The following is a 19048-nucleotide window of genomic DNA, read 5'->3' on the forward strand; positions in this document are numbered from 1 at the left end:
TCCAGTATAATATTACCTTGCGCACATCCATTTCGGGCCCATCCTTGGTAACTAACAAATCAAAACTCAGAATAACAAATCACTTCAACAGTGCAGTAAGAACGACACTTTAAAACCCTCTTGTTACACTCAATTTGCGCTTTTGTTTTCATCTTTTGTTTTCATATTTTGTAATCTGGCAATCTTTCTGCAAAAACATTTTTAAATCATTCTTGAAAAATATTCTGCCCGTGTAAGTTGATCTGATTTTGCTACTTGCTTTATAGTCCCCCTTTTTAATGTTTTTTCTTTTTATTTTATTTTATTTTCTGTTTTTACATGTAGTACCTCACACTATTGTATTAATATATTTTGCTTCGACTTTATTGATACAATATCAGAAAGCACTCTGCTTTGCGGATATAATCGTGTGGGCTGAAGAAAAGTAATATACTTTTTTCCGGTTTTTTAAATAAAATTTACCCTTTTTTTTTTTAAACATATCTAATGAGTTCTGTTTGCTTGCAGCTTAAGCGCATTAAATGAAACTTATTGTTTTTCTTAACTTTCTTCGTGTTTTCTTGTATTTATTTATTTAATAAAATTTCTACTTTATNTATATATAGTAGAAGATCTTTATATGGCAAACCATTAAAATAAAAATTTAATTTAATAGATTTCTGCATTACATAATTCAAGTCATAAATCTGTAAACTTGCCTACTAAATGGGCAATATTAGTCTGAAACAGATTAATTTTAAGATGCTCTGAAATAATTTTTAGATAGAAATAACTAAAAATACAAAAATATGAGTTAAATTTAAGTTTAATAAGCATTTAAATCTTATTAAGCATTCTAACTAGTAAATAAATTTATCAGTTTTAGTTTGCTTGGCTTTTGAATTTATAAATTCTTAATAAATAATTAAACAAAGGTAAAATATTGAGTTTTGATTAGTAAAGTTTTATTTAATGACAGAAATTTCTTTAACTAAAACTTTCATTGTTTACACTTAAAGTTTATGTGGTTTATAGAATTGCGTTATACAGATCTTCTATTACTTATATGTTGATAAAATTCGTTACTGGGTGTCTTGTTATTATGTTCTTTACTTGCTTATTTAATAGTATGTGGGCTTCAAGGTTAATTTTTACAAAATTGGTTGTTCACACAATTAATAAAGCTGGATTATGTATGTCTAATTTAGTGTATGTCCTGTGTAGACTTTTCTAATTAAAAAAGTATATTAATCTAAGTACAGTTTATATAACAGTGGAACTGCAAGTGTTACTGACAAGTGAAACTCTGTTAGTGTAAGCTTTGCATAGACAAGTATTTAGTAAAGATATTATTCTTTTTTATGTTGATAACTAATATATTGGATACAAATAATTTTTTCTTCCTGTCTTTTAATTTTATACCTTTTTAATTATCTTATTGTTCTTCATGATTGTATCTTTGTGTATAAAAATAATGGTTAATTAATATTGACTTTTTCATGTATGCAAAAGCTGAACTTGTAGTAAAAAAAAATATTTAATTAAATATTTTTTTTAAGAAAACAAAACTATTCAGCTGTAAAAATTATAAACATTTTCAGATAATATCTTATAGTGGTTTCTGAATCTCAAAGGTTTTCACGATTCGAAGTTACAAATTGTTTTTGGGCTTAATAGGAAGAAAAGTTAGTTTTAATTTTCTTTTTCAATTGAATAATTTTAATAAATAGTAAATACTAAACTTTATAAAAGAAAGGAACTAATGTGGTTGCAATCATCATAGGAGTAGTGTGAAGAGGCACACATGTTTTTGAAAACAGTTTGTTTATTTTGAGTTTTATGTATGCATATTTATTTTTTATATGTATGTATATTTATTTATAAATGTATGTGTACACCTTAAAATAGATGAACTGTTTTCTAAAAACAAAATGTGTGACCCTCATCCCATGCTCATGTCAATTGTTTCAGGCCACTATCAATTATTTGTATCTATTTTGATTTTTGCTTAGTTAAATATTGGATTATACTTCTACTATATATTGGATATACTTATTGGAATATAAGTTGAATTATAATTCTTTTTTACTTCAAAATCTTAAAGATAATACAGTAAAATGAGAAGACTTTTTGCCAAGTTAAATGGCACCTAGCAATAGATGGAATGAAGATAACAGTTTGAGAAATTTTGGACAATATCAGGAGCAATATTAGATTAGGCTACACATGTCTTTTCTATAATTATTGTTCCATAGTAATCTACAAAATTTGTCCATTGTCATCTGTATGAGTTTTGTTAAATTTCATCTGGGTTCATATACAAGATAATTAAGTAGATATGTATTCAGATTCACAGTAAAATGAATATTATATATTTACAAATAGAAAGTTTTGAGTCTTTTTGTTTATTTTATGTTGTCTAGTCCTGGTGATCAAAAATATTGTACTTTGTGGGAACTTTTAGCTATGCATTGATCAATAAAGTCAGTCAAAACTGACCTCACAATCCCGGTGTTAGGGGTTAACATAAAAGAAACGAAAGAGCCAATAATGACAAAAACAGGAACCAAAATATTTCCTACGGGCATGAAAGTGATGAGGCATCTGCTTCTACTAAGGCCAAAGTAGGGCCCTGTATTGAACACTTTCAGATCCCCTGATGATTCCACTTCCTAAAAAATTTTTCACTGATTTGTTTGTGTTACCTTAAAATTTATAATAATATATTTAATAATAATATATTTATTAATAATATAGTTAATAATATATTTATTAATAACATTAGAATTAATGATAATAATGTCATCAGTCATAATTGTAATTATAAATTTACAGTCCCCACACTGGGTGGTTTGTTTTACATTAGTCATAATAATTGAAATAGTCATAATTATAAATTTTACAGCTACCTAAACAAAGTGGGTTGTTAAGTTTTTGTCTACCATATCTTGAGCCATGCTAAAGGCTAGATTATCTGATCAGAATACTACTTTCTGCAATTATGTCTATTGGCTCGGGTTCAGCTCTAATGTCTTATCCCTGTCGTTTTCAGAGTCCAGAAGGTCTGCACATAAGTTTGGCTGTTTGAGAGCTTGGTGCAAATCAATCTAATCTGTGGTAGTGTATAAATTGTGGTAATGTAGCTTGCACATTGTCTTCGTACCATCATTAAGGATGAATTCCAGACAGTCATCAATTTACCCAGTTGTGTAGCCTTAGTGCAACGTCAACAACCAAATAAAAAAATAAATTTTATATGTATATTCTATAACAAGAAGGTTTAGTATGTGCTAGTATTAGGTTTTAGTTCATTTTAAGGTAACAAATTATGTTTTTGCAAAGTCTTCCAAGGTTGTGACTTAAGGCCGCTGAAAACAATTTATTGAAAATTTTCCTAATAATTTAGTTTTACCAAACTAAATTATAAAAAACTTGATCAGATATGTTGTAAAATAGTCAGAAAGAAATCTAAGTTGCAGTTTACTTGCTTGTTGCAGTTTATTTTCTTGTTTTGAAAATTCTGTATTTTTTTATTTCAGTAAAATTTTTACTAAAATGTATTATTTAAACTGACAAAAATACACAGATTTACTATTTTCAATAATTTCAAAATATGTCCCAAGTAAAATAGGCCAGTTGAATACGAAAATAATTGGGGTAAACACTACTATCTTGACATGTTTTACACGTCCTACTATCCTACGTTTTTTTATATGTTCAATCAAAGAAGACAAATACCAAGTCGATAAAACTTATAAGCTTTTGCTGTTATAAGGACTTTATGTTTAAAAGTATAATTTTTTTTTTCCTATCAAAACAAGTATATAGAAATAATACAAGTTATAATGGTTTTTCTGCGTAAAATGTTCTGTTTTTGATTCATATTATGCAAATTACTATATTACAAAACAAATATTGCAATAAAATTAATATGGTGCCCAGAACAATTTTTTGTTATATTCCTACTTATGCCTGCCAGTTCTTATGCTATTAGTTTAGGGCTCATAAAATGATACATTCATGTTTAATTTGGTTATTAATAGGGCACTAAACCTACATTAATTGGCTATTAGCAATGGTTTTGGTTTAATCCATAATGAATCGCCAAAAACAATGCTGGCACATGAGCACACTATACTGTGCAAGTGTACATTTTCAAATCCACATTTTCAAATTGCACAACTGTGTGTGAACTTTTCAGATTCTTAAATGGCCAGAAACCACTCTCTCAAAAAACCTCTTGAAAGGAATTTTAAACAACTCTAGTCCAGTTAGAGGAACTGCAGTTTGATCAGACACCTAGCTTTTGGCATGGGGAATTAAACCCGGGCCCTAGCTGTGGCAGGCTAAGTCTAAGCTGGACAGCAACATTTATGTGTATCTATCTTTTTAGACAAGCAATAAAATCTTTTATGATTTGATCCTTCGTTCATTTGTTTAACTACCAACATTTAGTCAATTTAAAAGTGATTTTCCAAAGAAAAAAAGAACAGTTAAGCTTTTATTAATGAATAAAAACATTAAATAAATTCCCAAAAAATTAAAAGTAAAGATTCCAAAAGAATTAATTTATTGAAATTGTTAAAACAAAAATTAAGTTTTTTTTAGATAAAGAAACTATTCAATGGTTACTAATCTATGTTAAGTATAAGTTTGAGTTACCGGGAGCTGTGGAGCTTGAGGGAACACTGGCCCCCATTTCTCTTTCAGTGTTGGGGAAGGTTGTTTATTATTGTATTTTCCCTATCTTTGTTCTTTTCCGTGTTGCATGGATGGAAACATGTAACCATTTCCTTTGTTTTTGTTGTTTAAATATAAGTGATACATATATCATATGATGACTAATAGAGACAATTTGACCAAATTTTTTATTTTTACCTTTAGAGTTTTCCTTGCATTTATTATTTTTTTTTCTTAACAAAAGATAAGCAAGTAAATCTTATAACTTCTTATTTCTTTTATTTTAAATCACAAAATTATATATTTTTTTGGGGGGGGGCTAATTTGTTGATCTTGTCTTTTTCTTTTCTTTATTGATTTACAAAAACATACAAGCACATTATAGTTATTTTTTTCATTATTTTTTGATAAAATGATATTTAGTGAGGCAATTTGCTGAATAGTACCATTTTTAACACCAAAGTAAAGTACTTTATTTTTAACTTCAGACTTAAAATTTAAATATAACCGATGAGTTAAATAATATGTTATTTTCAACATTGTTATTTCCAAAAATAATTTTGCCCCTTATTTTACTCCTGCCCCCTAGCCCTTTGTTGCATTCACAGCCCTGTGAGTTACTAAAACATACCTAAGTACAAACAAAATCTTTGCAAAAATGACATCTTATGCAGTGAAAACCAAAATACTTATCAACTTTTTTATGGCAGTATTATAAAAAGTACCCTCATGAAGAAAAGCATAGTATGATTATGTTTTAATTTAATGTGGTATTTTTTTCTGTTAGCTGCCACTCCTTGTTTCCAAATCTAAATATTTGTTTTTTATTTATTTAATATTATAACAGTGAACACAAATTGCTTTTTACTCTTAAATAAATGCCCGAAATAGTAATTTGAATTTCAAAAATTTAAAATTTGAGTTATACGTCATTAATGTATGGTTTGTGACTCTCTTGTTTAGAGTTGCTCATTTCTATTATAAATAACTTCTGCAGTAATTTGGATTTTTAGGGAATGAAACTTCTAGAAAATGTTAAATAAATATTGTAAAAATGTGCTTAGAATTAGTCGAATAGAAACGAGTGCCACTTATTAATTATTTTATTTGTAAAAAGTAAATGATATTTTAACAAATTAATGAATATATAACCTTATAATAATAGAACACATAGGAGTTTTATTTGAACAACATCTACCATTTAGTGAGTCTTGGTTTTGTGGTTTGATTGAAACATGAAATTTTCACCGATTTAATTTCATTAAATTTATTGATTTTTCAATTTTTCTTTTTTCAAATAATGAAAAATATATTAGCATACATAAAAATGTTATAATATAGGCCAAAGAAAATTAGGGCCGGAAAATTCCTTAGAAATCAGGGGTTCCCAAAGTGGGTGACAATATTAGCTGTGGTGCTCATGATCTCTGTTCTTAACAAAATTTTGGATAAAAATGGGTATCGCATTCTCCTATGTATATTCAACAATTGCTTTTATAGAGTACAAATATCATTCGAAAATTAATGGGAAAGAAGAATTGCGAGTGACTGTCTTCAATTCGAACAAATGTGCCAATTCAAAAGCATGTGGAAGGTAATTTATTTTTTTTCCTTTGTATTTTTACCTACCTACGTTTTCTGTATTAACTACAAATAAAGTGTTTGCATGAATTAAGTACGAGTTCTATTAACTATGTACTATGTTTATATTATTTATAATTCTTTTTCTTACAAATATGAAACGTACATTCTACTTTTATGAAATATACATATAGATATTATTTCACAAACGTGACTTGAAAGATAGTTTCCTTAGAATTCTAATTTGGGAACCCCAGCAATGATTCTAGTAAAATTTAGGCAAGGAATTCACAACTAAAACGTTTCTTATCAGTTTTCACCCATTAATGCTAAATTGAAAAAAATAAATTCTTATTGCAATAAAATGTAATTTTTTTGAAATGTTTTTTTATTCATAAATATTATATGTAATATGGGTAGTACATTATGCAGTAATTGATGATTTTTGATAATTTTTTATATTTGTTTATTTAAATGTTATGTTAAACATATTGCCAACACATTATGATTATTAAATTAATATTTCTAAAGAATTCTTCATCTTTCGAAATTATGTTTACAAATTTGATTTTAACTATACTTAATCGTTGCTTTTGCTCTAAATTGTGTTTTATACAGAAAAAAAGAAAAAAAAACTATACAAATGAAGTTAAAATTAAAGAACTCTTGACAATGTTTTTTTTTTTTTTATACCTTCCTATTGTGAAAATTCTAAGAAACATCTATTCATAGACAAACTTTTAATTTTGATATTCAATATGAACAATATAAAAAAAAAATTAGATGAATAAGAAGTTATTTAAAATCTATTTTAACATAAAATTATGATGAAAAGCACAGTTCTGACCATCATTGTTATTTTAAAAATAACTTGCCTATTCAATCTTGATAAGAAAACAGCTACACTCTCCCATAAATCCAAGAAACCTTTTTGATATTTACATGATTATTATATAATTAAGCAGTCTTCTACAATTCTTACACAAAAATAAATATTTTTCTTATATCATTCTGTAAAATTTATTTTTCCACCTAACAACTTAAGTTTGATATCTTCTCATTAAAACTCATACAAATTTCAAGTAGTGAGATAAAAATATAAACTCTAATGATGTGAATTTAACTTCCTATAAGAAAGAAAGAAATCAGACTAGTGTTTAATGAGAGTTGAATTTGCTTAATGCATGTACACAGTAATTTTTGAATATTCAAAATTTTGTTAAGGAACAAAATTTCACTCTAGGAAACTACACAAAATGCTGTAAACTAAACTAATTCTAGTGATATTTCTTTCATGAAAGATCCTGTCTGTGGGATTTTTTCTCAATAGATTTTATCTGCTCTAGATTCCTTATGATAAATTTTATTTTTCCAAATTCTGTCTTTAAAATTTTTACTAAATAAATTTATTCCCACTAAATACTCTCCTGGTGTTTACGAAAGGTTCTCTACCACAACTGATTTGTTCGCCCAAAACAGTCAGATCTTGTAATATTTTTTCTGCAGAAACTTCTAATCCTTGCAGTTTTCTATTCCATTTTGCAGCAATTAAATATCAATAACAAGATTAAAAAATATATATATTGAAACACAAAAAAAGGCGAACTTTCTTTTTACTATTTCGTAAATTATCCATAGAAATGACTTCATAGTTCCAAATCACTTAATTCCTTGAATAATGAAAGTTTTAATATAGTATAAAAATATAGTTTGCTGGTTCAAGATTGACTCATCAGATTTTTGCATTTTGCCAACTTTAAAACGAAGTTTGTCAAACAAATGTAAAATTTGAAGTTATTTTTTAAAAATTTATTTCTGGTAAAAAAAAACTTCATTTTTATGCAATAAGATTCATTGAACTTATTTTTATTTAACCATATAAGGCTTGAAGTCTATATGAATAGGAGGCTGAAAAATCTGTTTTACCATTTATCAGTCTTAATGACTTAAAGCTGGTCATTGAAAGAAACCTTTCAGTTAAGTTACTGATTCAGATTTCTTGCCTAAAACTCTACTAAAATCAATACCTCTTGATTTTCCGGCCCAAATTCTTCTCATTCATAGTTTAAATTTGTTCCATATTTATAGCTTCAGACAAACCATAAAATCAGAAATGAAGTTGCTCACTTATTGGTATATCAACATAGGGTGAAAGAGTTTCCAAATACTCTAATATAATCTAAAATAGCCAACAACAAAAGAAATCTGTGGATTTTTAATCTGTTGTCAAATTTTCAGTTCCAATATATCAAATCAATAATGGCAGCATTATTTAAAAAAAAACACTTTGTATAATAGCTTAGTTTTTCATGTAAATTTGAAGATCAAAATTAAAAGCACCAGATAACAAGAATCAAACAACAATATGATTTAAATATTTATTATTTTACAAACAGCTTATAAATAGATGTAAGACGTTTATGTCCATATATTTGCAATTTTTAATGAAATTTAAATGTTTGGATAAATTTGCCTTTTTGAGGACTTTTTCATTGACACTAGGGTTTACTACATGGAGAGAAAAAATTGCATGTTTATCAAGTGGATGAGATTTTTCTGTGCTCAATCTAATGGTTGGTTGGTTGGTGTTGTATCCTCTATTGAGTCATATTTCATGGTGTGTTTGAATAGTTTTTGTTATTTCTGTAGCATTAAATGAATACAAATCCTCTTCTGTGGGGTTGTTTAAGAGGTGAAGGCCTGCAGTGATTGCAAGGCAGTTAAAAACATGATATGGTGTCAGTTCCACATTAAGACAGTTGCCACAGTTTTGATATTTTCTAGTCCCATCTGTAGAAATTTTCATGTTTTTATGATGTTTTGCTCTTAGTCTGATCAGAGTAGTGGCTGTCTTCCTATCGATGTCAAGATTAGTTATTTGATCGTGAGCTTTGAATTTTAAAGGGGTGAATAGTTTGCAAAAGCATTTGCATCTGCCAACGTGGTTGGGATTGTATTTTGATTCTGGCATTTTTAGCCAAGGAATCAGCTATTTCATTGAACTCTAGGGCACATGGGCGGGAATCCACTGCAAGAAGCATTTTTTCCGGAGACGCTGAAGTTGTCCAAGTTGTTCTATGATATTCAGGATTAGGCTTGAGGTACCTTTGCTGAGGGCCTGTAAGGCAGACCTGCAGTCGCTGATGATGGTGATACCACTAAGCTGCTCCGAAGGTTCAAGATTGATGTACGTTTCGATTCTTGTAGAAATGGCTATCAATTCTGCCGTAAAGATAGATGCGTTTTTTCCAGCACCAGTTGCGATCTCTTGTTTTTGATCATCTGGTAGGAGCAGTACCACTCCCGCACCTCCGTTGGTGAAAGTGGAGTCAGAAGATCCATCAGTAAAAGCCTTGATATGATTGAGGCCAGATAGAGAGTCGATAGTTTTCATCCCAATTTCCTTGAGTTTATTCGCATGATCTTTTTTCGAACAGGGCTCGATGAGTTCTAGACAGATTGTCGTATTATCTGGAACAACTCCAATAGCAGGAGTTTCGTTTCTAAAAAGAAAGTCCTCAGGTTTAAGGTGAATTTTTTCTCTGATGGCCCTGTCAAACTGAAGGGGAGATGACCTATTGAGTCTAGATTTTTTATTCCAGTTTATAATAGTACGATGTGAAATGTGCCCCTCGTCAAGACTATGGGCGTTATTTGTAAATTTAACAGTTAACATTTGTCTCCTTTCTTCCAGAGGGACCAAACCGCATCCTCTTGAATTCTTGAGTTGTTTGTTGATGAGGCAGCACCAGACATTATTTTTGCAGCTTTCGCTTGTACTTTATCGAATCTTTCTCTTGAAGTAGAGGAGGAGTGTGACCATACAGGTGTGGCATATTCCATTAATGGTCTTATAAGAGTTGTGTAAGTAGTTTTTGGTGCAGCATCCCATTTTGTGCCACAAAGCCTCCTAAGGATGTTGAGCTTTTTTAGTGCTCTATTAGAACACTCTTGAATGTGGTGGAGAAAACGAAGCTCTTCGTCAAGTATTATCCCGAGGTACATTGGGTTAGAAATCTTTTCTATGGGTGTGTTTAACACTTTGTTATATTAGGACAAAATGTGTGCCAGTGCTTTCTGTCAGTGCTGAACATGCTGAGTTTAGTCTTGTTAGGATTAATGACTAGTTTAAGGTCTCTTGACCATTTTTCTCGAGAGAGCCTGTAACCCCTAGAGAGCGCGTCCCCAGGTGGCGGATCGGGGAATGCCTCCATCGGCTAATACCTTTGGGTGGTAGGAGGGAAATAAAATACCTCCCGCGGACCAACAGACAGAAGTCCAACCTCTTTGGAGGCTCTGGCAACCCCTCATGATGTTTTCAAATGTGTGTGTGCTCAATCTAATGAAAACTTAATGACATTAACACATACTGAAAACTTAATTACATGAAAACTTAGAGGACCTACCTTAAAAGTTCAATTTGTATAACTTGTTCAAAGTATTTTTTTAACAGCTAAAGAAATTCAGAAAATAAAGATATTCAATTCAGGAAATAAATTTGCTGGAGCAAAATTAAAAAGGTAAAGAAATTCCTTTTCCCAAGATTGAAATACATGATAAAAAGAAGTAAAATTTCCAATAAAATTACAGAATCTTTGAAAAATAATTTTTCAAAATTTCTTACATTTCAAATTATGAAGACCTTAGGGTTAGACTGAGTATACAATAGTTGGATGCCACGATATTGTCTCAAACTGAAAGTAAAAATCTCACAAAAGGTAAAACAAACATAAAATGTTCTATGCAAGATATGATAATAATAAAGTGTGAGAAACCATCAAAAAATAAAAGAGAGGAAAGAAATAAAATGTAGTTTCCTTGAAAATAATACAGCTACGTTAAATGGTCTTAGTTTTTTCCATTTATTTGTTCATTTAGTAGTCTTTCCTTTGCTTATTATGGAGTCACATCAATTTATATGGATTTTAACTGTCAGCTTAACTAGCATAGAAGTTACAAATCTAATGATCTTGGTTGTTTTTTAATGGGGTAACAAGATGTTTGTTTATTCTAATATTGTTAAATCCATATTTTTCCCTGTTATGTTTGTAACTATACTTTCCCCAAAGTTGGTGATATTTTTGTAATTGCTTTAATATGTTTATTCTTAAGACTTCTTTTTTTGTATGTTCTTTATTCTCTTCCTACTTAATTAAAATCAAAATGTAATTAAAGTACAATGCTATTTATTTTTGCTACATGAAAATTTTCTTTTGAGAAATGAAGCTAATGAAATACCTTTCGTAACTAATAAAAACTATTTATTTGATTGTTAAAATTTTTTTTCTCGCATTCTACTTATTTATTTTATGTATTACATTAAAATACTATATAAGTTTACTTTTAAAGTACATATTTTATATTAAGTATCTGTAGAAATATATGTTAAATTAGTTTTAATAGAATATTATTGTATAGAAAGTTTAAAATTGTTTATGGGTTGAATTTAAACTGAAAAAAATTGCATACAGGTAATATAAAGACTTTATGAAACAATTCTATAACTGAAAATAATTTTTGAAATTCTGTTTTAAATATTTTTTATGCTTTTCAAATTTAAGAAACTTTTAGCCATTAAAATTCAGTTTGTTCTTATAAGATTTTATATTTCTAGGCAAAGATCTTTTGTCTTTAACGCGTAGTGACTTGATTGATATTTGTGGAACTGCAAATGGTATACGTCTCTTCAATGCTCTTCATAGAAAGTGCGTAATTTTTTAAATTGTTTTTCGAAGCAATTTCAAACTCTGAAATTAATTCCTTTTTTTAATTTTAGAGGATATTTGACTACGTATGTACGATTACCATCACAAAAAGGTTTTGTATAAAATTTGATTTTTATATTTTTTTTCATGTCTATGCAGAAATAATAAATTTAATTCTGAAAATATTTAACTTTATTTATTTTGTAGAAATTTTACTATTTCTAGTTAAACACTTTTCATTAATTCAGATAAATAATTTCATAGGACACTTGTGAATGCAAGGGTTCATAATTATTCCATAGACACTTATGTAAGCAATTACTAATTTCCATCTACTCAAGCACATGCCTCAAATCAAATAATTAAATAATGACTTAATAAAATAATATTTAAAGTTTTAAAACTTAACACAAAAATAAGGAATTACTTGCATCCTAAGTAGTTTTTGTCTCAAATATGATATTTTTCTAAGTTGTAATTTACTGGTTTAGGAAGCAGGTGATAAATATGAGAGTTATTTTGTGCTAATGATGAAGATTTTAGAAAGTAACTAAAACCAAAAATATTAGTTCCCAATTGAATATTTTATCTCAAGTACTAATTGCACAAATTGAAACATTTCTTACAAAATTGTGAAACTCACACTGCTAATATAATCAGAAATGAGAAAGATATTTGCATGCAACCAACTAGTTCAACCAATGATAGCATTTAGACTTTTAATTCTGTTCTTACCAGTTATAGCTAAAATTAATTTTTAAGTTGTTACTTGTTAAGTTAAGCTGCTAATCTTATTTTTATGAAGTTAAATTTTTATTGCACTGGCAGTCAAAAAACAAGCTCAGCCTCCCCATTTTGCATGCATAAAAATAATATAAAAAAAATATAGGATTCATTGTGCAAATTTGCAAAACATATTTGCAACAACTATTTATTTTAGGTGCTCTCATCCCAGTGATGTAGCCATCATATCTTTTACAATCATTTAAAAAAAATCAAAGTCACATTATTTTAAATAGAGCTGTTTGTTTTAAATTTTCATTATTTTCCCGTTAATCATTAATTTTACTTGTGCAAAAAATTACTCTTATCCTTTAAAAACAATAATAACACTTATAACTGTAACATTATTATATATAAATAAACGCGTGTTTTTAAATTTGAATTCTGGAAACATCAACAGTTTGAAAATGACTCAAAGTAAAAATAAAACTGCTTTATTTAGTATTTTTTTTTCCTCTGTTAAAAGTGTAATTTGAAAGTTTTTCTCAAATATTACTGTTTTTCATTAAAAAATAAAAGAATATACTATTAAAAAAATTGTGAAGCTACTGTTTGTCTACGATAGGTACTCTGACAGACATTCGTCTGGAGGGGTGGCGGTGACTATGGTAACGAGGTATGATTATTTCAAGTAGGGGTGCGGGTCCCTCTTTAAGACTGGTTTTAGCGAGAGAAAATTAGACCATGAGACCTCTTTCTTCGGTCCATTGTGTTAGCTCTAGAGCAAAGAGAGAAAAGTATTCGCACCTGTAACATCGTTTAGATCGTTNTATGATTATTTCAAGTAGGGGTGCGAGTCCCTCCTTAAGACTGGTTTTGGCGCGAGAAAATGAGACCTCTTTCTTCGGTCTATTGTGTTAGCTCTAGAGTGAAGAGAAATAAGTATTCGCACCTGAAACATCGTTTAGATCGTTCGATTTTTTCTTTTTTAAAAGAGTCAAAATTTTAATAGCGGTAAGCATCCAAAATTTGAAATCATAATTTTTACATTTTTTGTTGTTTTTTAAAAAGTATATATTATACAAAACAATAGCCCAAAACGATTTTTTTTTATTTAATTTATTTTACAAGATATTAACAATTAAATTTCAAAGCTCTTTTTAATTAAAAAATAAATATCTAAGGATAGAATGAATGGATTTAAAAAAAAATTATCTCATTTTGCGCGTTGGAAGTTTTTGAAGAAATAATTATAATATAACAAATGCTTAAAAAATTTAATTTTTATTGCAAAATTATGTTGTAAAATGAAAAACAAAAATGTCGTTAATGTCGTACAAAGTTCAAACAAAACCAATTTTAAAGTAAATTTTATTCTGAACAAAATGGCTTCTAAAAAAATATGGATCACAATTCCATAAAAAGTTTTATCTTTTTTCGCGAAACGCTGCACTGCAGCTCACTCTGCCACTCCGCTGATCGCTCAATCGCGCTGTATCGGTAGATTTGGAGGGAATTTAAAAACATCAACTAATGTTTCACAAAATAACAAACATTATAGCAAATAATAAATTTATAATATTAGGTGAATAATATTATGAATAATTAGTTATTTATAATTTATTTACATAATTTTTTGAGTTCAAACTTGGAACTAGAAGAATATATTTTATTTATAACTATTTTATCAAAAACTTCAAGAACTTCCGCGTAAAATGAGATACAATTTTTTAAAATCCATTTATTCTATTCTTAGATTTTTTATTTTTTAATTAAAAAGAGCTTTAAAATTTAATTGTTAACATCTTGTAAAATAAATTAAATAAAAAGAAATCATTTTGGGCTATTGTTTTGTATAATATATACTTTTCAAAAAACAACAAAAAATGTAAAAATTATGATATTAAATTTTGGGTGTAACAGCTATTAAAATTTTTACTCAATGACAAATTAAAATTGTTACTTCTATGTAATGATTGATAAATAGGATATGTAGGGAAATTGTATAAAATTGCTTTAAGCAAGCTCAATGTTTTATTAATAAATAACTCATCTATAAATTTATCTTGCATAGTAAATTGGTTATAAAGAAAAAAAATAAATTTGCTAATAAAAATCTGTTAGAATTATTTTTTTTTTTAATAAATAGTGAGAAAAACTATACAGGTTACATTAAAATACTAGTAAGAAAACGTAATTTAAGCAACAAAAAAAAAATTTCAGATGGTTTGATGGGTGCTGATAAAAATCATCGTTGATAGTTTTAGATTTCATTCTATTTGCGGTAACTTGCTTTCAGTTTAAAAAAAAATTAAAAAACAAATAATAAAAACAAAGATATTTAATATTTTTTCGGCACAGATAACGTTACTTATTTCCATTTTCAACAAAAGTTTTATCTCCTTTTAAAATCAGAGTTAATAAGTTTAAGCACTTCACTTTTTCCAGAAAACTCAAATAATAAAATAAATTAACTGCTTTAAAAAATGTGCAAGTTTAGAAATTAAACCATCTAACAATCAATGAACATTCATAATAAATATCGTAAAATTAAAAAAACATGTACTACCCTTAATGTCAGAATTTGTTCACTTTTTTTCTTCTGTATTTAAAAAATAACAACCGATTGAGTAGAGAGAATCATTTCAAGTAAGAAAGAAATATCCATGCGAGTCTTAAAAAAGTTATTGAATCAGAATAAATAAGTCTCCTACTGGTGACTGAGTCAGCCAATCTGGTATACTTCCCATACAAGCTATCATCGAAGCTACCCTCCCTAAAATGCCCTCTTCTTGTTTCCATAGCACCAGACTGTCGCAGACTTTGTGTCGGTCAGAGTACCTATCGTAGACAAACAGTATGATTAATTCTGAAAAACTAATATGCAATAATAAAAAAAACTAATACGCTCTATATTTTTTTAATGAATAAAATTGCTTTATTTAATATTTCTACTTTTGTTAAAAAGGTAATTTGAAAGTTTTACTCAAATATTGCTGATTTTCATTTAAAAAAAATAAAGGTAAAAATTATAATAAAAAATTAAGAAGCTAGGATTAATTCAAGGAAACTAATATGCCTTAAAAAACCTACATATAACAATAAAAGAACAAACATATCCTATTTTTTTTAAAAAAAGAAAAGTTCTTTTTCTGTACTTTTGCTGTTCTCACTACATCACCTTTTGTCTACTACCTCCCAGAGCCACACAGCAAAGACTTATTTGTATTAATAAATTTATAAAATATTAAAATTAAAACTATGAAGCATATTTGCAAAGATAATTCATCTGAAATTAACTTGTGATCCTCAGTTTTATAGAAAAGTGCTATCTTAGGTAGATTAAAGAAAAAATCATGGAATAGAAAAATTAATACAGTAGTGATTATGAAAATAATAAAAAATTAATAGTAGCTGTTATAGAAAGATGAAAAGTTGTCTGTCTATTCTATTATGTAAAATAATTAACGTTTTACAATTATATTTCAGCTTATAGTGCCATTTATTTAAAGTCATCCAAGGTCCATGAATTATTTACAAAAATAAAAATATTTTGTGGTCTTCCATCAGATTGCAGTTGTGAGTTTTATGCAAGTGGACCAGGAGATACACGTGTCATAGTTACTGATGAGGTAAAAAAACTTTTCATTTTAACTCTTTCACACCTTTTACCTGCTTTCTTTGCTTAAAAAGGGAAATTATTAGATAAAAAAATCTGAATTTCTAACAGTTAGTCAAAAAAAATTCTGAGGAACTTTAAATGTGAATTATTTAAAATGACTGACATTGATAGCCAAATCACAAGTCTTCCAATCTATCGACTTGTTTCATTAAAAACTTATCTGAGTGGCGCGACAGCCCACAGAGAGCCAAGGCCTACTGTGCCCATCTCAGTTTTCTTGAACTTGGGCTCTGGGGTGCAGGAGCAGATGTTCCGGTCAGCTGAAAGCGGAACCCCCAGCGTTTAGTTCCTAAGCATGCTTGGTACTCATTTATCGATCCACTGAAGGGATGAAAGGCTGAGTCAACCTTGCCCGACCCGAGGACTGAACCCAGGACCTGTGGCACGGAAGCGTGAAGCGCTGCCACTCATCCACCGCGCCATTATTTTCTTAATAAGAATACAGAATTTAATGTGGAACTATAAGCATTATGGAAATTTTAAGCTTATATTTTTCTGTTTTTGTTACATCTCTATATAACATAAAAGATAAAGGTCTAAAATTGTTTCCAATTGTTGTTGGCACATACTTATTGGACAGAAAAATCATGTATTGAGACTTTTAGTTAACAGAGAAATTCCTGAAATCTTTGACTGTCTTCAATATAAAATTGATCCTTGGTGAATATATCTTGGATTAAGTCAATACCGGACATAAATCTCACAATGTTATTTTTTATCCATTGAACTTAAGCTGTAAATTTAGTTTTTGTACATTTCAGCTAGTTCATTATTTTCTCTATAAAGTAGCAAATGTTAAGAAACTGTTATTTGAATTATACAGACCTTCATCTACAGCCACCTTAATAAGCTCTAAGCATATTCTTATCTTATCGAAAAATATAAAATTTTTTATTAAGAGTAGAGATATACTGGGTACCCGGCAATTACCCATTATCTGGCCAGCTTTTCATTGCCCAGTTATTACCCGGACCGAGCAAAAGAATTTCATTACCCATTACTGGTTACCTGGAAACTGTTTTTAATCTCAAAATCGAGACCCGTCTTATTTTATCAGGTATCTAGTACCAGGTAAAACTCATCTATGTTCAACACAGCCATTTTCAGATTATTAAGACTACTACCTTACGACTATTAAAAAAAAAATCTACTTTTGGAAATCTGTGTATTCCATGACCATTTTAATAATCAAACTGAAATAACTGTTATTGTGCAACATATTTTACTCTTGTTCAGAATTTTTATTCAGGGAAATCTGGGTAAAGTGGACATTATCAAGACAGAGAAATATGTTTGCTAAAGAGAAATTTCTTCTTAATGGACATAAAAATTCAAAAACTTTAATGATGAAAACTATTTTAACTGAATTAATATGATCGTTAAATAAATGCAAAATTAAAAACAGGTAGAATATTGATATTTTTTATAGTTAATAAAATCATCATGAATAAAATGAAAAAAAGCTGTTGAAAAATGCCATAGATGTTTATTCCTCTTCTTTTAGACTAAATTTGCTTTCAGCATATGAGCAATATGCATTATTATTTGGATTTGTGAGCTTAACATTTCATAGAATAATTTTTTATTATCTCATAAAAAAGGCATGGACCTAATTTTGCACTTCCATCTTTATTAAAATGTGTTGTTGGACTTTAGTCAATTAGGGTAAATACTCTGATACTAACAAAGTATGAAAATTAAACTTTTTTCCCAATTATTTTATAAAGAACATGCGGTTCAAAATTGAGACTTCAAGCACCTTAATCATGCTTTTAAATTGTCGTAACATTAAGGTAACAGACTCTTTTGGTAACAGATTTAGCGTTATGTAAACAATTTTTAGATGCCCGGTGGCTGAGCGGTAGCGCTTCGCGCTGTCGTGCCACAGGTCCCTGGTTCGATCCTCAGGCCGGGCAAGGTTGACACAGCAATTCATCCCTTCAGTGGGTCGATAAATGAGTACCAAGCACGCTTGGGAACTAAACACTGGGGGTTACGCGTTTGGCTGACCACCTAACCGGAACATCTGCTCCTGCACCCCAGAGCCCTAGATCAAGAAAACTGAGATGGGCACAGTAGGCCTTGACCCTCTATGGGCTGTCGCGCCACTGAGTTTAGTTTTTAAACCATTTTTAAGTGAGTAATTTTAAAAATATCTAAAATCATATAAACATACCTTGCAATAAGTTCTGTACAAAAATAACAGCATAGGATAAAAATTCAAGTTTACAAATCTAATTTCTTCTAAGGAAAGTAATCTATGAGTTCTTATTTATTTACAAAAAAAACTTTGATTTCAAATCATGATAGTTAGCTTCTATTACAATTAATGCAATACTGATGACAGCAATCAATCTACCAGTTCCAACTGATAGTGGAAAGAAAATTGTCGCTTCAGCATGAATGTTTGAAAATGAGCTATAAACATGTGATTTAAAGATAATTTAGAAATATTAATTTGATCATGGATAGTGGTATTCCGCCTATGCTACCTCAATCATGTTAATCATTCAGATAATTTGGTAACATGAATGAAAAATAAATAAGTATTACCAATCGCAATAAACAACCTTTTTGAGTAAAGCTATAGGCTAGCAAACATCACAAATGTTATCTTTAAAATATTTGGCAAAACTGAATTGTTTGCAGTTAAATTTAAAACAATGACTTCCGCTAAACCAATGAGAAAATTCCCCTT

General features: G+C 28.8%; 1 protein-coding gene across 6 annotated transcripts in view; it reads left to right on the top strand.

The window, feature by feature from the left end:
* LOC107452167 (transcription factor CP2-like protein 1) overlaps window positions 1-19048 on the top strand; it is a 106085-nt gene that overhangs the window by 81464 nt on the left and 5573 nt on the right. For 4 of the 6 annotated variants that reach the window (XM_021147816.3, XM_043048191.2, XM_043048190.2 and 1 more), the window contains exons 15-17: window positions 11855-11945; window positions 12017-12057; window positions 16158-16300. In XM_021147816.3, the coding sequence (XP_021003475.2) occupies window positions 11855-11945; window positions 12017-12057; window positions 16158-16300 (275 nt within the window). Of the gene's footprint in view, window positions 1-6159; window positions 6254-11854; window positions 11946-12016; window positions 12058-16157; window positions 16301-19048 lie in introns of all 6 variants that reach the window. The other 2 variants (XR_011638152.1, XR_011638153.1) reach the window with 1 other exon arrangement.

Source organism: Parasteatoda tepidariorum, chromosome X1 (assembly GCF_043381705.1).
Source record: "Parasteatoda tepidariorum isolate YZ-2023 chromosome X1, CAS_Ptep_4.0, whole genome shotgun sequence".
NCBI classification, from domain to species: domain Eukaryota; kingdom Metazoa; phylum Arthropoda; class Arachnida; order Araneae; family Theridiidae; genus Parasteatoda; species Parasteatoda tepidariorum.